The sequence below is a fragment of the Oreochromis niloticus genome, linkage group LG9, assembly GCF_001858045.2.
Source record: "Oreochromis niloticus isolate F11D_XX linkage group LG9, O_niloticus_UMD_NMBU, whole genome shotgun sequence".
Taxonomy (NCBI): Eukaryota; Metazoa; Chordata; class Actinopteri; order Cichliformes; family Cichlidae; genus Oreochromis; species Oreochromis niloticus.
The window spans coordinates 3,717,795-3,741,836 of record NC_031974.2 but is presented as its reverse complement, the minus strand read 5'-3'; the positions used below and the strand labels follow the sequence as shown (position 1 = coordinate 3,741,836).

The window sequence follows — 24,042 nt, the reverse complement described above, 5'->3', positions numbered from 1 at the left end:
ACAGAGCAGCAGCAGAGCAGTCCAGATCCACTGATGATCCTCTGTCAGATCCACAGGGACACACAGGGATGATGCTGGACTCTACATTGTGTCTGACAGTGGAGCTGTTCTCAGAGCAGTTCACTCTGCAGCACTGACAGTCATCTGCACTTCATTCCTCTGTCAGTCACTGCTGGATGAAGCTCTGCTCTCCACCTCCCAGTAACATGGCCCAGTCAGAGCGTCTCTACACACAAGCTGCTGCTGCTTCAACCTCTCTGGATCATCAGGACACAGCTGCTCCTCTCTCAGCACACACACCGTCCTGTTTACCATCATCACCTCCACCTGCAGAGAGAAGGAGGAAGAGCAGAGGAGATAAACGAGTGTTTCCAGAGACTCTTCATCAGCTGTCAGTCAGTGATGCAGCACATCCAGTATAAAGAGCAGCAGGGACTTCAGTGCTGGGACTGTACTAGGACTCATTGTTGCTTCACTTTCTCTAATCTTTGGATTTTTATTGAAGTTGATGAAAATGTTTTTCCCTCCTAGTTTGAGTTTGGACTTTCATTCATTAGAAGAAGCTTGGTGTGTCCACTCTGAGCTCTGTAGGAACCCCAACAACAAGCCCAACAATCCAGATGTTCCAGCTGTTAACTGGAGGAATTCCATCCAAACATCTGCTCTCACTAAAGTCTTCCTCACCTACAGACTGTGTTCTTCATGCTTTAAACCTGGAAATGAATGCAGTCATTGGTCTGTGCTGCTTTGTTCAGAGAGCTGATTGGCTGTTGACAGTGTTTGATCAGAGCGTGTCAGCCGTTACTATGGTGACCATAAAGGTGAGAAACAGGAAGTGTTTGTGTCCAATCCTGAAGCCTGTCACCATTCTCCTCTCACAGCTTCACTGAGAAGCTGCAGCTTTACAGGAAACACTGGATCTTTGTTTCATCCTGACTGTGTTTAGTACAATACTGCTGAGAGCACCACCCACTCACTCCATCACTCTACTTACAGCAGATACTCCAGTCTGTAGTCTGGACTCTGCTGAAGATCAGACAGCTGCTTCACATCTGGATCCTTCAGGTTGTTTCCCCACAGGACCAGCTCTCTCAGATGGGAGGGGTTGGACTTCAGTGCTGCTGCCAGATAATCACAGCTGATCTGTGACAAATCACAGCAGCTCAATCTGTATAAAGAATGAAAGATGTGAGTTTATTAGACAAAGTGCTTGAAATCATTCAGTGTTTCATCATCTGTTCAGAGCTGAAGAAGGTTCAGAATGTAGAAGTTTAGAAAATGGAAACTCCAAACAGCTGAAGCCAACAGGAAGCAGCTTCAAACAAACACAACAAGAGAAAAAACTCTGAATGTTTCACATTAAAGTCGTACATTTCTAACAAGAGTATTTTAAAGACAGCGTCACTGATGATCATCTTCTGCTCAGTCAAACTTTGGTTTTCCACATGTGAGTGTTAATGATGCACAAAGACTGTGAGTGCAAAGAGGGAGCGAGGAGGACGACAGAGAGATGGTACAAGAGCATCAAGAACCCGGCGAGGAAATGAGCAGAAGGATTTTGGAGCCTGTTGGACTGAAGCTTTCACAGAGACGTGTTTGACTGGACACCACCAGGACAGACTTTCATGCTTTTCATTTACATGTAGATGAAGATGATGATAAACTTTTTTGTTACTAGTCATCCTGAATTGTAGTAATAAAACAACTGTCAGTGTGATTATAAGCCAAGAAAACAATGTTGCTGTCTGAACCATCCTGGGGTAACACATCACTTTGTGCTGAATTTATAGCAATTATAACAATTTCAATTCACTTTTAACAACTTTTAAATAACTGAAAACAAAATATTTGAAGACTTTTTCAAGCCTGTGTTTAAAAAATAACTCTTTCCAATGGCAGTCACCTCTGGATCCTATCAAACTGTTACATCACCTATAAGATCACATGAGGGTTTTTTATTGAACATAAAATGATATCTGACAACAATTACAGCAGGATCAGTAAACAGCCCCGACCCATCCAAACCACTGCAACCACGGCCCAGCCAGTAACCAAACTGGGAGCATCGATTCACTGACAGCTGTTCCAGTGTTACCCATGAAAATAAATGATCATCATCTTTTACCCAGTATAATAAAGACCGACAGCCCATCCTCAGCTTCTTTCACTGTAACCTTTACTCCATCAAGTTCGACACGCGTCGCCGCCATGCTGTTAGCGATCTCATTTCTCGGTCCTTGCACGTCAGCACTTATATTGTCCAAATCTTCTTTCAATGCATTTCTGAGTTCTTCTTTTAACAGCACACTAATGTCCTCTTTAATGGATTGAAGAAGCTCCAATGTTAGAGCAGTAGGATCCACATCACGTCTGTTGAGTCTGCTCTTCAGCGGCCGTAGAGCTGGACGCTGCCCTTTGGCCATCATCGATACTGTTGCCAGAGATCGCACCGGGGCTAGTCGCCGCTCCTCCCGTGTGCTTGTGTTTTCTTAGGTTGGACGCCATTTCTTCTCAAATATAATGTATAAGACTGTTAACTTCAGCTGTAGCGCAAATGAAGACTTTGTAGGTTGAGAAAAAACTATTTTTGAAACTCAGCAGGAGCCTTCAGAGACACGTGTTACTCCATTGCAGGAAGTCCCACACCTGCTCTGGGACACAGACTTTTATGACAGTCACATGACAGACTTTTCTTAACGGAGAGTCAAGATGGCAGCAGTGTGTACGGCCTGCTGTCCGACTCTGTTTGTACCAGTGTTTTAGTTTTTATTTGTCCTCAAAAATGCAAACTCTCTGCTTGTATATGATCACCAAATGCTGCTGGCTTTAAGATCTTCTCATTTAAAACCTGTTTATTGCAATCGTGGATATCAGGGAAGCTTCTCTGCACCGTTCCTGTCAGGAGTTCCAGCTCGTCTCCGTTGTGCTTCGGCGCCACCTCAACTGAGAGGGCGTCGCAGACGCCGTGGGAAATGCAGTGGCTTATTGGTGAGAATGAAGACAACTTGGAAAAACACCTCAGCCTAACCCGACTGGATTCGACCGCATCATCTACTGGCGCTCTCTGGATATGGCTTACACCTGTCTGACACCTGTTGTTGGGCGTACTACAATAACCCCGCCCAGCGTCCTGCCCGTCTCCGCTCAGTAAACCCTCAGAACCTACGGCCGATAGGTCGGGCACCCACATCGGCCCATGAGCCACCGATACCACTAAGAATCAGTCTTGTTAATACTTGATCGCTAGCAAACAAAACTTTTCTTCTTAAGGACTTCTTCACTAATCAGGAACTGGATCTAATGCTTGGAAACCTGGCAGAGAGCCGGTGAGTCCAGCTGTTTTACTGAACTTTGACCTTCTGACTGTGAGATGACAGGACGTGGTGGTGGAGTGGAGGCTGTTTTTAGGAAGAAGCTCGCATGCAAACAACTCTTAACTGACTCTTATTCAAGTTTTGAACTCGTGATGTTTGTTGTTTGGGGTGTCCCGGCCGACACTCGGTGCAGCTGTATACAGACCTCCAAAACATCACAAGGATTGTATTCAAGACTTTTTAGCTGATCAAACTGATCAAACTTTAATTGTCAGAGATTTTAATATTCACGTGCTGTCCCTCCAATCCTCTGGCCAGAGACTTTGTTTGATCGACTCCTTCAGTCGTGCTCAGTTTGTGTTGGGCCAACCCAGAAACAGGCTCATACATTGGATCTTGTGCTGTCTTTAAGGTTACCGGTCCTAAACATGGAAACATGTGATGCTGTTTTTTCACCGTTGTGTTTGATATATTTTTATCTCACTGCCATTTTACTCCTCTTATTCCAACACCCCATTGTCGTCTATTTAACCCATCTGCAACAGAACTATTTTCTATTGCTTTTAAGAAGTTTAAGATCTCCCCTCGGCGATGGTACCGAGCAGATGACATCTAATTTTTATGATAAATGCCAAACTGTCCTTGATGAGGTTGCTCCTTTTAAAACTATGAAACCACAATCAGACCCGTGGATAAACGAGGCTGCTCGTTCAGCCAGACGAGAGAGCAGGAAGGCTGAACGTAAGTGGAAACAGATGCAGGTGTGTTTCTGATGCTGAGAGACCGTCTGTACAGGTATCAGGACACTGTCAACGCAGAGAAGTCAAAAGCTGTTTCTAATATTATTGAGAAATGCTCCAACAATCCTCAGCTTCTTTGTTCAATTATTTCTCCAGCTTCTCATATTAATAGTTCCTCAGAAACTTGTGAAAGGTTCCTGCAGTTTTTATCAATAAGATAAAACAGCTTCGATCTATGATCGACCGCCTTCACATGACCTTTCTAAAATATTCACCTGCTCAGCTGTTTTTTATCAGTTTGAGCCTGTGTGGTTTGATCAAGTGGAGGAACGATGTGATGGTATAAAGACATCATCCTGTCCAAATGATATTGTTCCAACAGATGTTTAAAAAGGTTTTAAAGGTTGTTGGTTCCGACATCTTAGTGATTTTTAACAGCAGTCTTAGTTCAGGTGTTGTTCAGCCGGTACTTAAAAACCTGATCTGGATGCTCTGTCCGCTCAAACTTCAGGCCTATTTCAAAGCTTCCCTTCCTGTTGAAGACTTTGTAAAAGATTATATTTGTTCAGCTGCAGTCTGTTGTAAAGGATTCAGTCTGGTTTTGAAGCTCTTCACAGCTCTGAAACTGCACTTTTAAAGTTCTTAATGATCTTTTATCAGCCACTGATCAGGAGACTCAGCTGTGCTTTTGGATCTGACCGCTGCCTTTGACACTGTTGACCACAGCATCTTGATGTCACCATTGGAGCATGGCGGCATCGAGCGCGCTCTATTAGACTGGTTCAGGCCTTTTATTAAATCACATTATTACATTCGGGGCTTATATTTGACGGCAGTTTGACCTTTGAAACACAGCTGAGCTCAGTTGTGCAGCGGTCTTTCTTCAAACTGAGGCTTTTATCTAAGGTGAGTCATTTCTATCTTTTAGAAACCTTGAACGATCCACGTTTTCATGACATCCCAGCTGGATTATTGTAACTCCTTATATGTTGGAGTTGGTGGGACCTGCCTGGCAAGACTGCAGCTGGTGCAGAAAGCTGCAGCTCGTCTTCTGACACAAGCTCAGAGACATTTATCGTCCCAACAACCATATATACGCTGGTCCCTCGCTACAACACAGTTCACCTTTGGCGTCCTCGCTGTTTCGCTGATCTTTTTGTGCAATCTTGCATGCTTTTGTTTTTTACAGCGCGTTGTGTTCTGCGTCCTGATTGGCTGTAGACCATTGTCAGCCAATCTGGTGCCGTGTCTCCTGTACAGTACAGAATGTGTTCAGATTTACAGCAGTGTGACTCTGCAGTGCTGCACTGTATGTTTGTACGTTTTGTCCCAACAAACAACAATGATGACGAGACGTTCTGCAGCTGTGGTAGCAGCCAAAGGCAGAGGAAGATGCTGACCATCATAGTTTCAACAAGGAGGCAAAAAGGTTGGAACTGTCCACAACAAGAACATCGTCAGGATGGAGTCAGCTTTGCTTTGTGGCTCAGTGACCGCAGGAAAAAGAACATCGTGCTGGACACCAACATTATCCACATCAAAACTAAAAAGCTTTATGAAACCTGACAGCGAGGAGCCCAGGCCATGGACGAGTGCTCCTCACACAGAACAGCTCGTTTAATGCCAGCAAAGGCTGATTTGACACGTTTCAGAAACACTTTCATTCTTTAATAATGAACTTATTTTTCTACCAAGGTTTGAACTTTGTTTAAACAAGAGAGAAAAGTGTGAAGATGTTCATGCCTGTCTGAGAAAAGTGTATAAAGTGTGCAGTGAGGGTTTAACTGCCTTAAAACATCTGTAATAATTGTAAAACATAAAGCTGCTGCTTCACTCTGAGACTTATTTTTAGAAGGTAACTCGATAAACGAGCGACCGCAGTGATGTATTTAGTTTATTTTGAAAACTCTCAACAGGATCTTCAGATTTATTTTGAAAGGTTTATCTGGAAAACACACAAACACATAAGCAGGAAACAAAGAGCGTGATATGAAACGATTTAGTTTCATCATATATACATCGTTCTATGAACAGCTCCTGCTGTCAGTCTCTGTCAATCTGCTCTAAAACACATTTGTATTCACTGGCTTTTAATACAGTATGAGAGTCATTTGATATGTGATGTGTGATATTAATATTATCAGTTATTTTAATAGTTATTTTAGATTCTTGTACAGCACTGTGGTCAACGCTGCTGTTGTAATTAATGTGCTATAAACACATAAACAATCTGCAGTTAAAGATCCAAAACTACAGATGTGATCGCTGCCTTTAGAAAATGTGCTGATGCACAAGATATCAGCTCATTAAGGTGGAATGTGTCCGTGTTAGAAACATGTTGGAAGAAGTTTGAAGCTGAAACTGTGAAGCTGAGAGTGAAAGAGCTCCAGCGTCTGTCACAGGAAACTTTCTTATTTCCACACTGATGAAAGCATCAAGCTTTGATTTCCTGCTGCTTTTATTGAATCACACTGTGAAACTGAGCACAGCTGAAGCAGCATCCCTGTACAGCAGACACTTACAGCGCTCGGCTGCTTCCATTGAAGCCTCTGCACAGAGCTTCAGTTTCCTCTTCTGGTCCCAAAGTGCAGAACAACAAGGTTTCAAACAGCTTCGTTCCAGCAGCATCAGCCACAGACATGCAGAGAGAATCCTTTGCTTGTGTTGTATGTTTGCATATCTGCTGTGTGTGTTGCTTTGTGAGGATGGATCATCTACTGCAGCTCCAGATAAACAAGCTGGACCTGAACCTGGTAGCTTCACTTAGAAGACACTTGTGACGGGAACGTGTGAGAAGTTTTGTGCAGACGAGTGTGGATTTAGAGTGTGGGACGAGCTCTCCACAGTCTTTGTGGAGATAAGATAAGATAAGATGGCCTTTATTAGTCCCACAGGTGGGAAATTTGTTTTGTTACAGCAAAAGTGCAAAGTTATGTAGCAGAAATTAGAAAACACTGGAATGCAATAAAATACAATAAAATAAAATAAAATACTATGTACAATAGAATAAAATAGAATAGAATAATATATACAATAGAATAAAATAGAAATACAAATACTATATACAACTGAGTAGGAAAATACAAAAACACAACTTCGTCAGAAGAAGAATTGCACATATAGCAGTCTTATTGCACATGTGTGGATGTGTGTGTTTGATCAGTTAAAGTCTTTGTTGTAGAGTCTGACAGCAGTGGGGAGGAAAGACCTGCGAAATCTCTCCGTCCCACACCGTGGGTGCCGCAGTCTCCCACTGAAGGAGCTGCTCAGTGCTGTCACAGTCTCATGCATGGGGTGGGAGATGTTGTCCATCAGGGATGACAGCTTAGCCGCCATTCTCCTGTCACTCACCACCTCCACTGGGTCCAGAGGGCATCCTAGAACAGAGCTGGCCCTTCGGATCAGCCTGTTCAGTCTCTTCCTGTCCCCAGCAGAGATGCTGCCTCCCCAGCAGACCACACCATAGAAGATGGCTGAGGCCACCACAGAGTCATAGAAGGTCTTCAGGAGTGGGCCCTCCACTCCAAACGACCTGAGTCTCCGCAGCAGGTACAGCCTGCTCTGCCCTTTCCTGTAGAGGGCATCTGAGTTATGAGTCCAGTCCAGTTTGCTGTTCAGATGAACACCAAGGTACCTGTAGCTGTCCACAGCCTCAATGTCCATACCTTGGATGTTCAGTGGTTGCAGTGGAGGACGTTTGTGCCTGCGGAAGTCTACCACCAGCTCCTTGGTTTTACTGGCATTGATCTGGAGGTAGTTCAGCTGGCACCAGTCCACAAAGTCTTGAGTCAGTCCTCTGTACTCCTTGTCGTCCCCATCAGTGATGAGGCCGACTATTGCAGAGTCATCAGAGAACTTCCGCAGGAAGCACTGGGTGGAGTTGTGGGAGAAGTCTGCAGTGTAGATGGTGAAGAGGAATGGAGCCAGAACCGTTCCCTGTGGGGCCCCCGTACTGCAGACGACCCTGTCCGACACACAGCCCTGAGTCCTCACATACTGTGGTCGGTCGGTGAGGTAGTCCAAAATCCAGGTAGTGAGGTGATGGTCCACTCCAGAGTTCTCCAGCTTGTCCTTCAGAACCGAGGGAAGAATAGTGTTGAAGGCACTGGAGAAATCAAAGAACATGATTCTCACAGTGCTCCCAGCGGTCTCCAGGTGAGCGAGGGAACGATGTAGATCCACGTTCTGCATACTGCCTGTGAGAAGCTGCAGACATTTGTCCTCCAAATCCACTGAGCAGCTGCTCGTGGTGGTATTAGCTTCATGTGTGCGTGTTAGCATGAAGCCTCGGTCACACTCTGCTGTGGACACGGTCACGGACAGCTGGACGCCTGATGGACGAGTCGTCCGTCCTGTTAAACTTCTTTGAGGTGAGCTTGAAGCTGCTGCTTGGGGCGCATGCACAGCTGCTTATTGTACTGCAAATGTTCTGCAGACGAGTCCACGCGCTCACAGCAAAGCTCAGTGTGGACGACGCTGTGCGTGCTCCAATGCTGATTGGTTGGAAAGTGGGCGGGAACAGGAAGAGAGCGACAGCAGCGTTCAGCACAAACACGGAGGATCAGAGAAGAAGAGCATGAGAAGCTCAGTGGACACTGTTCAGTGTTTTAACTCTCGCTTTCACTTCAGCTTCACCAACAACAGCACAAGCAGAGCAGCCCACTGCCTGCATGGCTGGGACAGCGCCCCCTGGTGACTGTAAACCACTACAGCATGTATACGGCTGCCTGTAGGCTGGATGTAGCACCACCGCAGAGACGTGCTGCAGCTCTGTTTAGTTACCCAGCTGACAGCAGAGGCTGTAGTTTACTGTTACCAACATGGGAAACTGAAGCTTCATCAGCTGCAGCTACAGAGCTGGAGAACAAAGGAGACTGAGAGGCCAGAATGATGTAGGAGGAAACATCAAGAGCCTGTTTGAAAGGAGACACATGTGGATGCTGTGCCAGTCTGTGGTCTGTCAGCTGAGTCACACTGCAAGAAGCTGCAGAATCTCAGAGGAGGAGATTTGGAAGTGTTTGTGGGACAAACTGGACTCAAAGAAAGAAGATGTTTGTGAAGTCTTTGGTGGAGGTGAGCAGTGGGAAGCAGAACACATGCAGATGAATCAGGAGGTCAGCATCAGCGTCTCCTTGTGGTGGACGGTTAAAGAATCAGAGCCAACGCTCCCGTCCACCCTCGGCATGAAGCAGTGCTGTTTCTGAAACAGGAGGACAAGTCCAGAGAAGACAGAGGAAGTAAGAGGGTGGGACAGGACAGCAGGACTTCCTTCAGACCTGCAGCTCCATCACACTGCTGTAGGTCCTCTTCATCACACATGTACCTGCAGCCTGTCTTCAAGTCCAGGAGTCACCTCCACACAGTGTAGAAGCCTCCTGTGCAGACCATGGAGTCCAGCCTCTGTCAGGGAAGTCTGCACTAAAGCCTGAAAGACTTCAATCTGTCTCTGCTCCACCCGAGAAAGACCAGCACCGTACTTGCTGTGCATTCAAGGAGGGAACATCAGCACTGCATCGTGGGAACAAAGACACAGCACGGCCGATGAAGGACGAGGACAAAGGAAAGGTGAGTGAGAAGACCCTGGTGGTGTGGACGGACCTGCAGGGGCTCCAAGACTGAGGAACAGAGACGTCCATGTACCAGCTGAGGATGCTGCAGTGATCCAGGGAGCTGGGTCCAAGCTGAGGCCGTGTGAACTACGTGGACCACAGTTTCTTCACAGACTTCAGCCACGTGAACATCTGGAGATCCAACAGTGCACGAGCTGTGAGCCATCAGCTGTTTCTCTCATCAGCTGCTGTAATGAGAGCTGCTGGAATCATCTGGAGCAGCAGGAAATCACTGATGTTGTTTCTAACCAAAGATATGGGACTGAGCTCCGCTGAGCTCCTTCTACTTTCATCCAGATATAAACTGCTACAGTCTGCTGATTATTGCTTTGCCTCCATCACAGGAGCTCTTTATCTTGTTCTTCACTCTCATTGGTTCTTTGTCTGCTTGTTTTTACAACAGTAGTCATTCTGATTGGTCAAAGACAATCAGCTGTGACTAAATGCAGCTCCTACAGCAGTGATGGGAATAACTACTGAAGCTAATCCAGTATCAAAGCTCAGGAATCAGCAGCTCCCACCTCGTTTTCTTTCAACAACTATTTTTAGCTGCTGTGTTTCTGTGTTTCTGCAGACCTCAGACATCCTGCTGCTCTCGACAACTTTTTCATTCTTTCTTATCATTATTTTGCTTTTCTTTTATTATTATGTTATATGTATTAATATGTTAAACACTTGTTCTTTGTATTTTTTGCTTTGCTCCTGTCAAACTGCTTTAATAAAACCTGCTGCAGTCTAAACTGTGGACGTTCCCTTTTTAACCCTTTGTGAAACAAAGGTTTAAATCTGAGTATTCATCTCTGTTAGTGTTTAATGGGTCTAATAGGTTGCTTTGGCCTTTCCCAGTAATATCTCCCCTTGGAGTCTGTGGTCCAGGCTTCTAAAACCATCCCAGGTTAACAAGAACTACAATCTAGAGGAGAGCTGCCATAACAGGTGTGACTGATGAGATCTGACCTGCAAGGTTACTCAGGTTTGTTTGTATCAGGACAAGCAGGGAAGACACCTGGACGTCAAGGTAGTTAGAGCTGGGCGAGTGTCCTCACCCACATCGGCTTCACAACTCTGCATCATCTACTGAGGAAGACTCAGAGGATCAGAGATTAGAAGGTCTACAAAGACCTGAACCAGACTTCCTGTATAAAGGTTTTAGTTCCACAGACCAACAGTGTCAGCACAAATAAAACATGGAGACTGACCTCAGAGTTTCAATTTGATGTTGTGGATTCTCCAGAAGAACACACAGCTGCTTCACTCCTGAATCCTGCAGCTTGTTGGAGCTCAGGTCCACCTCTCTGGGATACGAAGGGTTGAGCTTCAGCACTGCTTCCAGATAATCACAGCTGATCTCTGACAAATCACAGTCCTCCAATCTGTATAAAGAATGAAAGATGTAAGTTTATTAGACAAAGTGCTTGAAATCATTCAGTGTTTCATCATCTGTTCAGAGCTGAAGAAGGTTCAGAATGTAGAAGTTTAGAAAATGGAAACTCCAAACAGCTGAAGCCAACAGGAAGCAGCTTCAAAAGAAACACAACAAGAGAAAAAACTCTGAATCTTTCACATTAAAGTCGTACATTTCTAACAAGAGTATTTTAAAGACGGCGTCACTGATGATCATCTTCTGCCCAGTAAAACTTTGGTTTTCCACATGTGAGTGTTAATGATGCACAAAGACTGTGAGTGCAAAGAGGGAGCGAGGAGGACGACAGAGAGATGGTACAGGAGCATCAAGAACCCGGCGAGGAAATGAGCAGAAGGACTTTGGAGCCTGTTGGATTGAAGCTTTCACAGAGACGTGTTTGACTGGACACCACCAGGACAGACTGTTAATCCCAGGATCTGGATGAGCTTTCTGTCTTTATGGTCACAAATGATGCTGTAACTCTGTGACTGTCCTGGAACAGCAGTATGGTTACGTCCTTTGGACCTGAGTTTCCACAGCTCTTATAACAGCAGTGTACATTCACCTGCAGGCACACGCTGCCTCTGCTTCAGCTCTGTTTATGAAGCACAAACTGCAGGAACCAAACTCAGACTGGCTCATTTCAATCATGTCTGCTTACAAAGACACTTTGAAACTCTTATCAGTATGTTTCCTGTCCTACTAGGATCAAACTCTGGACCTTTGTTGTGGATCAGTGAAGGATGCTTAGAAATCCCTCCTGCTGCCTGAGCTTGAACATCATCAGCACTTTAACACTGAGCAGAGGGACGTGGAAAAGGCCTTCTGTCTTTATCTGACTGAACTGTTTCCTTATGTGGGCTGAAGAAAATACAGTTGTAGACTATATTTATATGAAACATGTATATTTAATGTATTTGAACCATATTTAATGCATATTACAGGATGTAACAGCTGCATATGTGTCAACAATAACAGCTTTGATTTTGCCCCCTAAGAACATTTCTGTAGCTCCGCCCCTGCAGCAAACGTGTAGCAGCCACAGCCGCTCCTCCATGGTTTCATTCACACTCATCTCATACTGAACACACACACTTTGTAGGAATCATCAGGACTTTGACTGTTTCTCAGGTTAGCTTCAGGTTAGCCATTTAGCATTTCTCCAGTCTGAGTCACAGAGCGTCACATGACGTGACAGAAGCTGATTGGTCAGCTGCAGTGATGGTGGGGGAGCAGCATTAATGATGATGCTGTAGAACAACAGGAACACGGGGATATCAGACTGTTAGTGGGTTTAGTCATTCCTGCTGCACTGTTTGTCCTTCTCATTGAAGTGACCTGCTGAGAGCTCACACTGGTCTCTGTAGGAATGATGTCAGTCTGACTCGTCACATGTTTGGAGGCGTGTTTGATGTTTGCTCTTCTGGAAACTCTCAGTATCAAATATGGAAGATGCAAAGGAGACACGCTTCAGTCTGTATGGACCTGTTTCTGTAGCTGCCACCATCATTCTACATGTTTGTACATCAGCTTATCAAATCCTGTCTGCTGTCTTCATTTATTACTCTTCACCTGCTTCACTGTCACCGTGTGGGCGGAGCTGCCTGAGCCCCGCCCACACAGACACAGCTCCTCCCTGGAGCTAAACTTCTGCTTCATTTCCGCCTCTTTTCTTCATCCTCCACCTCTCTTTTCTCTTCTTCAGTGTTCTGCAGCCACGGAGCCTCACAGCCGTTAGCACGCCCGTACCTGAGCAGCTAGCATTACCCAGCATGCTGTGCAACAGTGGCAGTTTGTAAATGTGCAATAATTCCTGCTCCAAACTGTTTCACAGATTGCTGTGTGCCGTGACCTTTGACCTGCTAAAGACAGTCAGCTGTGGATTATTCATTGTTGTGTCTGATACTTAGAACTGTGAGGAAGAAGCTACACAGTTAATCAGGGTCCCCTCTCTCTGAATCAGGAAAGGTGGGCAGGCCGCGTGTGGGCCGCGGGCCATACGTTGAGTATCACTGTTTGAAATGTGAACATTGTTCTGCTGCAGTCAATGGACTAAACCAGAGAAGAAGAAAACAGACTTTACCATGAAGATCCTCAGTGTGGATCAGTATAATATCAGCCTGATGTCTGCAGTTTAGTGTCAGCACAACTTTCACATCATATTCATCTCAGCACAACTAAAACATGTGACTGACCTCAGAGTTTCAAGTTTACATCGTGGACTCTCCCGAAAATCACACAGATGCTTCACTCCTGAATCCTGCAGCTTGTTGTAGGTTCCACTCAGGTCCAGCACTCTGGGATACGAGGGGTTGGACTTCAGTGCTGCTGCCAGATAATCAAGGCCAATATCTGACAAACCACAGCCCCCCAATCTGTATAAAGAATGAAAGATGTAAGTTTATTAGACAAAGTGCTTGAAATCATTCAGTGTTTCATCATCTGTTCAGAGCTGAAGAAGGTTCAGAATGTAGAAGTTTAGAAAATGGAAACTCCAAACAGCTGAAGCCAACAGGAAGCAGCTTCAAACAAACACAACAAGAGAAAAAACTCTGAATCTTTCACATTAAAGTCGTACATTTCTAACGAGTATTTTAAAGTAGGGCTGAACGATATATCACATTTGCGATAATATCGCGACATGATCAAGTGCAATTTTCTAACCGCAAAGGCTGCGATTATACTCTGTTTACATGACATGCGCGAGTAAAACATGTGATATGATCAAACGAGATTGTCTAACCACAGAGGCTGCACTCTGGTCACGTGACACGGGGAGCAAAGTTTTGAAACAGTCTACCAAGAGTGAACTAGCAAGCAAAGCTGTAGCCTACACAATGGCCTCAGGTTCAACAGAACCAGAGCCTGCGGGGATGCTAGTAGCAAAGAGGAACTGCACATCAGCCGTGTGGGAATATTTTGGGTTTAAAAGAGATGATGTCGCACAGAGTCAGGTACTGTGTAAAACCTGTCTTGGTAGAGTTTCTACATCTCGGGGAAACACTACGAATTTGTACCAGCACCTTAAGACTCAGCACAAAACAGAGTATGATAGATGTATGGCTAAAAAATCTAGTAGTGTGCAGAATAAACCTAGTAACGTTACTCGGCAAGGATCACTGACCGAACTGTTTGAAGGTGTTACACCATATGAACGCACTTCAAAACGGCACGTGGAAATCACCAAAGCAGTAACCCACTGCATTGCGAAAGACATGATGCCCGTCAATACGGTGACCAAGCCTGGGTTCAATAATTTGGTAACTACACTGGATAAGAGGTACAGAATGCCCTCCCGCACGTATTTCAGTCAGACTGCAATACCCGAGCTACATATGCAATGTAGGCGGAGGGTTGCAGCGGAGTTAAAGGCTGTTGAGTTTTTTGCGGCGACAACAGACATGTGGTCAAGCCGTACAGCAGAGCCCTATCAAAGTCTGACGGTGCATTACATTACCGAAGACCTCCACCTCGAAGCTCGCAGCCTACAAACGGCCTACTTCCCCGAAGACCACACAGGGGAAAACATTGCTGCTGGCCTGAGAGAGGGGCTTGCGTGTTGGGATCTCCCTGAAGACAACCTTGTCTGCATAACGACGGACAACGCGTCAAATATGGTGAAAGCAGCACAGCTGAACGAATGGACCAGGCTCCAGTGTTTCGGACACAGATTACATCTTGCTATTGGTAAGTTACTGCCGTGAGAGAGAGAGAGAGTGTGTGTGTGCGTGCGTGTGCATGCATGTATGCGCAAGCCTGTGTATCACTCTCTCCCACAAACACACCACACTATTATTTATCTTGTTCTTTACTGCTGTTAATTCTAGATATGTTATGTCAACCCCACACTGATGTACCCACCTCTTCTTATGTATTTTCTTTTTTGTTTTTGTCTTATGTTCTTGTATGTCATGATGTATGTAACAATAGCTTTGGCAACACTGTTCCCATAGTCATGCTAATAAAGCAACTTTGAATTTGAGAGAGAGAGAAATGGTGAAACCTTGCATCATAACTGCAATTGTATGTCTAACACTAATTTTACTTTTTACTTTATTTTTTTTTCCCTCCAGAAAATGCAATCAAAGATGGTAGAGTATCAAGAGCAATTGGGCTGTGCAAGAAGTTGGTGGGGCACTTCTCGCACAGTTGGAAGAAAAAGGCAGCACTCACTGAGGCACAGAAGGAGCTTAAGCTTCCTGAGCACTCTCTCATTACTGAGTGCCCTACAAGATGGGGGTCCAAAGAGAAAATGATTGCCAGAGTGCTGGAACAGATGAAAGCCATATCGCAGGTATTGACAGGTGACCGACATGCACGCTCCCTCATCCCAACCTGGCAGGATGCTGAAGTGTTGGAGTCCATTCATAAGGCACTGCATCCTCTCTCCGAATTTACTGATGCTCTTTCTGGAGAAGAGTATGTGAGCATCTCCTACCTCAAGCCAGTTCTCCATCTTCTGGCAACATCAGTCTTGGCTGAAGATGCTGAGGACACTGATCTGACTAGATCAATTAAAACCAAGGTCCTGGCATACCTCAACGACAAGTATAGTGACCTCAACACCCAGGAGCTTTTGGATGTTGCGTCGTTCATGGACCCTAGGTTCAAAACGCAATACATCAGCGCAGACAACCTTCCTGCCATTAAGGCCCGACTGAAGACAGAAATGGTGGAATCGGCTAGACGTACACATAATCAGGTAAATCCTTGAAAATTATATTTCCACAAACACATAATATTTATATATAAGCTAACTGCAAAACTAATGTCTCTCTTCCCATCTGGCAGGAGAAGAGGTCTCGCACTGAAACTGCTCAAAATTCTCCAAGTGCACAGGCCTCTGGGGGAAAGGCAAAGAAGACTCTTGGTAGTCTTTTTAAAACCAGTGCGGCCTCTTCAGCTTTGCCTCTGCCACTTGAAGATGTCGTGGAGGCAGAGTTGAATAGTTACCTGTTGACCCCTGTCATTGACGGAGAGGATGATCCCTTAGCCTGGTGGAAGGTGCACAACATTCACTTTCCACGACTGTGCAAGATGGCCCGCAAATATCTGTGTGTGCCAGCCACAAGTGCCCCCTCAGAGCGTCTGTTCAGCACTGGAGGGAATATAGTGACCTGCACTCGCTCATCCTTAAAGCCAGCAAAAGTAGATATGCTGGTCTTCCTAGCAAAAAACCTGTGAGCTAGGATGATTATGGCTAGCTGAGCCATACTCATTGTGCACTTTAGTTTGTGCTGTGTTGCTGTTACTTACTGCAGATAATCAAGATGTTCAGCCAGTTTTAATTTAAAGGCGTGTTTGTGTGTGTGTTTATACAATTGCTATTATGTTTGCACTTTATGTGTAATGTTACTGACTGCAGAGATCAGTAAGATGTGTGTATTTTTTATTTATTAGTTTTATTTATTTAATATTATTTTTTAATTTAATGACTGTCTAGTAGTTCACAGATGTCGAAAAACTGAGTGTGGTAAAGCCACTGATTTTTTTATGTATATTTCTGCAATCTGCACATTGTACTGACTTTCATTTTAATGTTTACACCAGGGTTCCTTGTCAGCACTTTATGCTCAGATGTTTGTAAGCTAAAAATAAACTATTGTGTATGTTCAAATATACTGTTGTGATTGAAGAAGTTAAATAAAAATGTCAGTCATCAATTCATGCATCACCTCATGTCATCATAACAGAGGTCTGTCTTCCAGGAAAGAACAGTTTAAAATTAATGTAATATAGTATTGGCCATACTATATGATGTATTGCTTGTCTTTGTTTAATAATACAGAAGACAAAGACCTTAAAAAATAATCGCATATCGCATCGCAATCGCAATATTGGGGCAAAAAAAATCGCAATTAAGATTATTTTCCATAATCGTTCAGCCCTATTTTAAAGACGGCGTCACTGATGATCATCTTCTGCCCAGTAAAACTTTGTTTTTCCACATGTGAGTGTTAATGATGCACAAAGACTGTGAGTGCAAAGAGGGAGCGAGGAGGACGACAGAGAGATGGTACAGGAGCATCAAGAACCCGGTGAGGAAATGAGCAGAAGGACTTTGGAGCCTGTTGGATTGAAGCTTTCACAGAGACGTGTTTGACTGGACACCACCAGGACAGACTGTTAATCCCAGGATCTGGATGAGCTTTCTGTCTTTATGGTCACAAATGATGCTGTAACTCTGTGACTGTCCTGGAACAGCAGTATGGTTACGTCCTTTTGAGTTTCCACAGCTCTTATAACAGCAGTGTACATTCACCTGCAGGCACACGCTGCCTCTGCTTCAGCTCTGTTTATGAAGCACAAACTGCAGGAACCAAACTCAGACTGGCTCATTTCAATCATGTCTGCTTACAAAGACACTTTGAAACTCTTATCAGTATGTTTCCTGTCCTACTAGGATCAAACTCTGGACCTTTGTTGTGGATCAGTGAAGGATGCTTAGAAATCCCTCCTGCTGCCTGAGCTTGAACATCATCAGCACTTTAACACTGAGCAGAGGGACGTGGAAAAGGCCTTCTGTCTTTATCTGACTGAACTGTTTCCTTATGTGGGCTGAAGAAAATACAGTTGTAGACTATATTTATATGAAACATGTATATTTAATGCATTTGAACCATATTTAATGCATATTACAGGATGTAACAGCTGCATATGTGTCAACAATAACAGCTTTGATTTTGCCCCCTAAGAACATTTCTGTAGCTCCGCCCCTGCAGCAAACGTGTAGCAGCCACGGCCCGCTCCTCCATGGTTTCATTCACACTCATCTCATACTGAACACACACACTTTGTAGGAATCATCAGTACTTTGACTGTTTCTCAGGTTAGCTTCAGGTTAGCCATTTAGCATTTCTCCAGTCTGAGTCACAGAGCGTCACATGACGTGTCAGAAGCTGATTGGTCAGCTGCAGTGATGGTGGTGGAGAAGCATTAATGATGACGCTGTAGAACAACAGGAACACGGGGATATCAGACTGTTAGTGGGTTTAGTCATTCCTGCTGCACTGTTTGTCCTTCTTATTGCAGTGACCTGCTGAGAGCTCACACTGGTCTCTGTAGGAATGATGTCAGTCTGACTCGTCACATGTTTGGAGGCGTGTTTGATGTTTGCTCTTCTGGAAACTCTCAGTATCAAATATGGAAGATGCAAAGGAGACACGCTTCAGTCTGTATGGACCTGTTTCTGTAGCTGCCACCATCATTCTACATGTTTGTACATCAGCTTATCAAATCCTGTCTGCTGTCTTCATTTATTACTCTTCACCTGCTTCACTGTCACTGTGTGGGCGGAGCTGCCTGAGCCCCGCCCACACAGACACAGCTCCTCTCTGGAGCTAAACTTCTGCTTCATCTCCGCCTCTTTTCTTCATCCTCCACCTCTCTTTTCTCTTCTTCAGTGTTCTGCAGCCACGGAGCCTCACAGCTGTTAGCACGCCCATACCTGAGCAGCTAGCATTACCCAGCATGCCGTGCAGCAGTGTCAGTTTGTAAATGTGCAAGAATTCCTGCTCCGAACTGTTTCACAGATTGCTGTGTGCCGTGACCTTTGACCTGCTAAAGACAGTCAGCTGTGGATTATTCATTGTTGTGTCTGATACTTAGAACTGTGAGGAAGAAGCTACACAGTTAATCAGGGTCCCCTCTCTCTGAATCAGGAAAGGTGGGCAGGCCGCGTGTGGGCCGCGGGCCATACGTTGAGTATCACTGTTTGAAATGTGAACATTGTTCTGCTGCAGTCAATGGACTAAACCAGAGAAGAAGAAAACAGACTTTACCATGAAGATCCTCAGTGTGGATCAGTATAATATCAGCCTGATGTCTGCAGTTTAGTGTCAGCACAACTTTCACATCATATTCATCTCAGCACAACTAAAACATGTGACTGACCTCAGAGTTTCAAGTTTACATCGTGGATTCTCCAGGAAACCACACAGATGCTTCACTCCTGAATCCTTCAGGTGGCTGTAGGTTCCACTCAGGTCCACCTCTCTGGGATACGAAGGGTTGGACTTCAGTGCTGCTGCCAGATAATCAAGGCCAATATCTGACAAACCACAGCAGCTCAATCTGTATAAAGAATGAAAGATGTAAGTTTATTAGACAAAGTGCTTGAAATCATTCAGTGTTTCATCATCTGTTCAGAGCTGAAGAAGGTTCAGAATGTAGAAGTTTAGAAAATGGAAACTCCAAACAGCTGAAGCCAACAGGAAGCAGCTTCAAACAAACACAACAAGAGAAAAAACTCTGAATCTTTCACATTAAAGTCGTACATTTATCATAAAAACAGGACAAAGACTTGAAAAAGTCGTGTTTTTCCTTCCAGGAACCACAAGGCTTCACTTTTAAAGGTGAAGTGTGAAAGAAACGGACATATTTGAAGTCCAACACCTTTTTCCAGTCACATGATTAAAGCGGACAAACTACAAGCTCATTTTCATTCCAACAAGTCATCTTCTGACCTGGACTAACAACACTGGTCTCTATGTGCAGCTGGCTGTGAGACCAGTGCTCAGGGAGCGTCTACAAAGTGCAACACTGAAAGAACATCACACACTCATTTGCTTCCAGCACACAAACATCTACTGTCATTATTCATATTCCTGCTCCTCTGGATTCACACGGAGCCTCTGCTCTTTATTTCCCGTTGCCATGGTGAATTGTAGTATCGAGGCTCCATAACTGATTCTGACCATGTGGAACAGGAAACTGTGTTATATGTACATTATTACATCTACACCTGAATCACAACACTCACACAAATATATCAACTGTGTTTAATATTTTGGCACGTAGATCATTTATGTGCTTCAGCTCTTCTTATATTTTACCACCAACACGTTTCAAAAGGAGCAGCTTTTACTTTGAAGGCCAGCTGTCTCTGTTTCCTGTTTTCATTGTTGATAATGGAACAAGTCGATGCTTCAGTGCGTTGAATTGTGTTACACAAAAATAAGCAAAGTTTTCACGTTGTTCAGGCAGAATCGAGCGTTGAAGAATGAATTCACACGTCAATAAACATTTTCATCAGCACAAGCAGGACAATGAAAGCAGGAAATACCCCAAAACTACCATTTCTCATTCTACAACTTCAACAACTGCACATGAATTAAACTTCATACACAGACCCACAGTCTCTGACTGCTCTGAAATCTCACTGACAGCCAATAGAAATAAAGAAAAGTCCAGACTGACAGTCTCTGTGGGGTTAGGCAGTGAACTGCTCACGCTGCGTTCAAGTGAATCACAAACTATTGGAATTGGATCCAACTTTGTGAAGTAGATTTCTTCTCAGCTGCTGTTTTGAACATTTCCTCATGAACTGTATTAAACTCTGTAAATGAACTGAGAACGTTTTCTACATTTGAAACTATGGATCCGTTCACTTCTGTACATTAGTGTATAAATGAATGTTAGACTGGGCTCCATGGAAACACTGGGACTGGTCTCAGCTGCCTTCTTGCTGTAGTCAGTCCAACAGAGTCCTTTCTCTTCTCCAGCTTCTGTTTGAAATCCTCTCACAGAGCCTGAATCCTGCTTTGTTGTCATGTTTGGGCCTGTGTCTCTGCAGCCTGTTTTTATCTGCTATCATCAGATCTCCAACAGCCTCATTCACATCCCTCACACACTCTACAGCCTCATCAGTACTGACTTCATCTTCACTGACTGATGGAGCACAACATGAACCTGTGGAGGCTGAAACACTGTCCTGTCAAACATCTCCCCGTCACCACTCCACTTCTGACAGCCTTTAAATGAACCCTACTCAAGTCTGTCACTTCTGTTTGGAGCCAAAAGGAAAAACTGTTGTTCAGCCGTTTGGAAAGACACAACATTCCTGAAAGCACTCAAACTTGAAAAACAACAACAGCTGCAGTCAGTGAACTCACCTCAGAGTCTCCAGCCGACAGTTTGGACTCTCCAGTCCAGCACACAGAAGCTTCACTGCTGAATCCTGCAGCTCGTTTCCACTCATGTCCAGCTCTGTCAGATGGGAGGGGTTGGACTTCAGAGCTGAGGCCACAACTTCACAGTGAGTCTCTGAGAGTCCACAGTCAGTCATTCTGTGATTATAGAAAATATGACGTGTTATTATAAAAGCAGAAAATCTGCATTATAAACACAGACTGAATGTATATGAAGACAAAACCGAGTGAGGTCATAATCTGATGAATCTGCTCTTCACATCTGTGCTTCAGCTCCTCTTACTGTGTTTGACATGACACAACGATCGAGTCTCTCTCAGACCTGCAGACTTTTAATGAGAATCTTTGTTTGGCTTTAATCTGCAGATGAAGGAGGAAGATGGTGTCACATTTAGGCTTCCATAATGTCCACAGTCTGTCACTGAGATCTGATCCAGAGTCAGAGTGAAGACACACATTTGGACTGTTTCTTGTCTTGAATCCAGGACATTTTGAATGAGTTCAGCTCAGTGAAGAGTTCCAGCTGCAAAGATGATCTCTGTTTGCTACCTGCAGAAATCTCATCATGGACAATAATGATGAATGAACTCAGAGCTGCTGATATCAGATCTGATTTCAGGGGAACTAAACTAAAAAGGAACAAATAGAAACAACCATCATGACTCTGTTTGACCTTTAGATCAGAAACTATGGTTCAGAACAGCAGCAGGATTTCAGGCACCGTCACATCCTCAACATCCATATTCCAAACGCTCTTCCTGACAGGACACTCTTTGTTCCCACTCAGGGAGTTTCCACGGGTAGAAATCATTTCTGAATCTCAGTAGACTGGGAGGTTTTTCCATCTCAGGAATCTCTTTCCTAACATCAAACTAGATCAATCAAACAAAGGAACTGGAGTCTAATTTCTGACCCCAGTAAAGCTTGTACTGGGATAGCCCGACATACTCTCTCTCCATCTGCTCCCACAGCCTCATATTCACAGCTGGCCCTTCTCTCAGCATCCACACTCAGGGTGGGGGCGGGGTCAACACCAGTCAAAACCATTGCTTTGGCCTTATGGCCATTATAAAAGCCAGCTGGCTTTTCTCAGTAACAAGCAGGCCTACGCACAGGTGTTTGGACTTGTGTGGACCCCACTTATACTTAAAAATCCTCTGTTTCTGTGTCACCAGCTACATTTTCTTTAGGGGAGAATGTAGCAGCGTAAGTTTAAAATATCGATTTGTTAAGATGGAGTATTCACGCCGACATTTTTGGAGAGCGGTCAGAGCTCGTACACTGCAGACAAACATGTCTCCCAGCACACAGCTGACTGTCAACTCTCTGAGATTGGATATGATTCATTTAGATTATATCTGCAAGGTGAAGTTTATCTCAGTGTTTATTTGTTCCTGAGGAAGTCAGCTCGGCTCAGATTAAAGTTTAATAACTGAACCATTTTAATGAACCTTAACGCCTCCATATATGGAACTGAATCAGTCACTTTTCTTTATTTCCTGATGTTCAGATGTGAAATACATGTTTTAACCATTCATTTGGAATTAAACTGACATTTAATATATTTTAAGGAGGAAAGAGAAATTTCACCAGAGGATGTCGATGCTGTTCATGGAGACTGAAGACAGAATGATTTATCTGTCTTAATATTTCTGCTGCTCTTTCCTCTGGTGTAAAAATATTTAACTGTTGGTTTTAATTCAAAATCAATGGTTAAAATGTTGAAATACCAACAAACTTGTGGTTTTAGTGTTGATATTCTGTGAGTTATTTAAAGAGATCACACAGGTACAGGACATATTTTATGTTTAGGTTTATGCATGTCTGTGGTGTGATGTGCATGTAGTGGGCTGTTCTGTTGTAAACTGTGTGGATGTGTTTGGGAACAGAAAGATTATTTTACTGCATAAAACGGCGCTGATCACATCAGCTGTTTCTGCCGCTGACACACTCGGCCGGTGAACCACCTGACTCACACAGGCTCCTCCTCCACAGTCCTCGTTTATGAAGTGCTTTACAAACACAACATCAGGCTAACAGCTGGATTCTCCCGTTTCAGTGCCAAACAGCCACTTCCTGCTACAGACAGTAAAGTGGACAGTTTGGCGCTAAACATGTTTTTAAAACTTTAAGCTCTTATTTGTTAAAACCAGCTTCACACACAGATCTGTGTCGGTGTGTTAGAGCAGGGCTCAGTGGTGTAAACGAGCCTTTATATGCGTTTCATCTCCATTTTTATATTAAACTGAACCACAACACTGAAAACTTCACCTGATATGTCTGTGGAGGTTCTCATCATACAGTCATGGTAATCTAAGGAGCCTGGAAAGAAAAGTGACTTCTTTAAGTTTCTTGAAGATGTTTCATCTCTCAAAACCTCAGCTGATAATCACCAGCACCCTTTTCCACACCTTGGCTCATGTGATGAGCCACATGATCAATAGTTGGTCAACGACGCTCTTAAGGGACACTCCCACTAGGATTAAAATCTGGGACTCTCCACTTTTCGGTTTTAGAAGTGAAGAAGCTGAATGTTCGGATAACCTGAGTAAATTATGTCGAGTGTCAGTGGGGTTTGAAAACTCTGCGGCATGACCCGGGTGTTGCTGGTGGCATCATGAGCTTAGATCACTCAGTCAGCTCGGTCTAAAGCCATCGGAGCACTAACAGGCACAAATAGGCTCTAACGTGACAAACTGACCCGACATTTAAAGAGTGCCCACTACAGTCTCAGCTAAAACATAATAAAATGTGCAACGCCAAGGACTGTACACTGGACTCCATTTCAGTGCAAAATAATAAAACAAAGTAAATCCATCCACCCATCCAATCTCCTCTGCCTGTCCTTATTATCAATGAAATAATTAATAAAACAGAAAATCATAGAAAAAGTAATCTTTGTTATTGCGTCATCACACATCAGTTCCCAGTAACTAGTCAGAATGAGACGTTGTTTTCATCTTCCTCACACTCATCTCACTCCCCGGTCACAACAGGTGGTGACTTTAACAGGTGTTACAACCTGGCTCAAAGCTGCAAAAGACG

The 24,042-nt window shown here is 44.2% G+C and overlaps 2 protein-coding genes across 9 annotated transcripts in view; one reads left to right on the top strand and one right to left on the bottom strand.

Annotated features, from left to right (window-relative positions):
- Positions 1–268: 268 nt before the first annotated feature.
- Positions 269–24,042, bottom strand: part of LOC102077871 (NACHT, LRR and PYD domains-containing protein 12) — a 36,466-nt gene continuing 12,692 nt past the window's right edge. For 2 of the 8 annotated variants that reach the window (XM_025910268.1, XM_025910270.1), the window contains exons 9-13: positions 20,962–21,135; positions 18,962–19,141; positions 13,264–13,443; positions 10,863–11,036; positions 4,491–5,306 (exon numbers count right to left, since the gene is read on the bottom strand). In XM_025910268.1, the coding sequence (XP_025766053.1) occupies positions 5,117–5,306; positions 10,863–11,036; positions 13,264–13,443; positions 18,962–19,141; positions 20,962–21,135 (898 nt within the window). In that variant the 3' untranslated portion in view covers positions 4,491–5,116. Of the gene's footprint in view, positions 328–994; positions 1,169–4,484; positions 5,307–9,857; positions 9,877–10,862; positions 11,037–13,263; positions 13,444–18,961; positions 19,142–20,961; positions 21,136–24,042 lie in introns of those variants that run through there. The other 6 variants (XM_019353197.2, XM_025910272.1, XM_025910271.1 and 3 more) reach the window with 6 other exon arrangements.
- LOC109197635 (zinc finger BED domain-containing protein 1) lies at positions 13,938–16,731 on the top strand. Its single transcript, XM_019353198.2, has 3 exons — positions 13,938–14,755; positions 15,142–15,770; positions 15,860–16,731. Exons 1-3 carry the CDS (start codon positions 13,942–13,944, stop codon positions 16,250–16,252), a joined length of 1,836 nt encoding a protein of 611 aa, XP_019208743.2. The 5' UTR covers positions 13,938–13,941; the 3' UTR covers positions 16,253–16,731.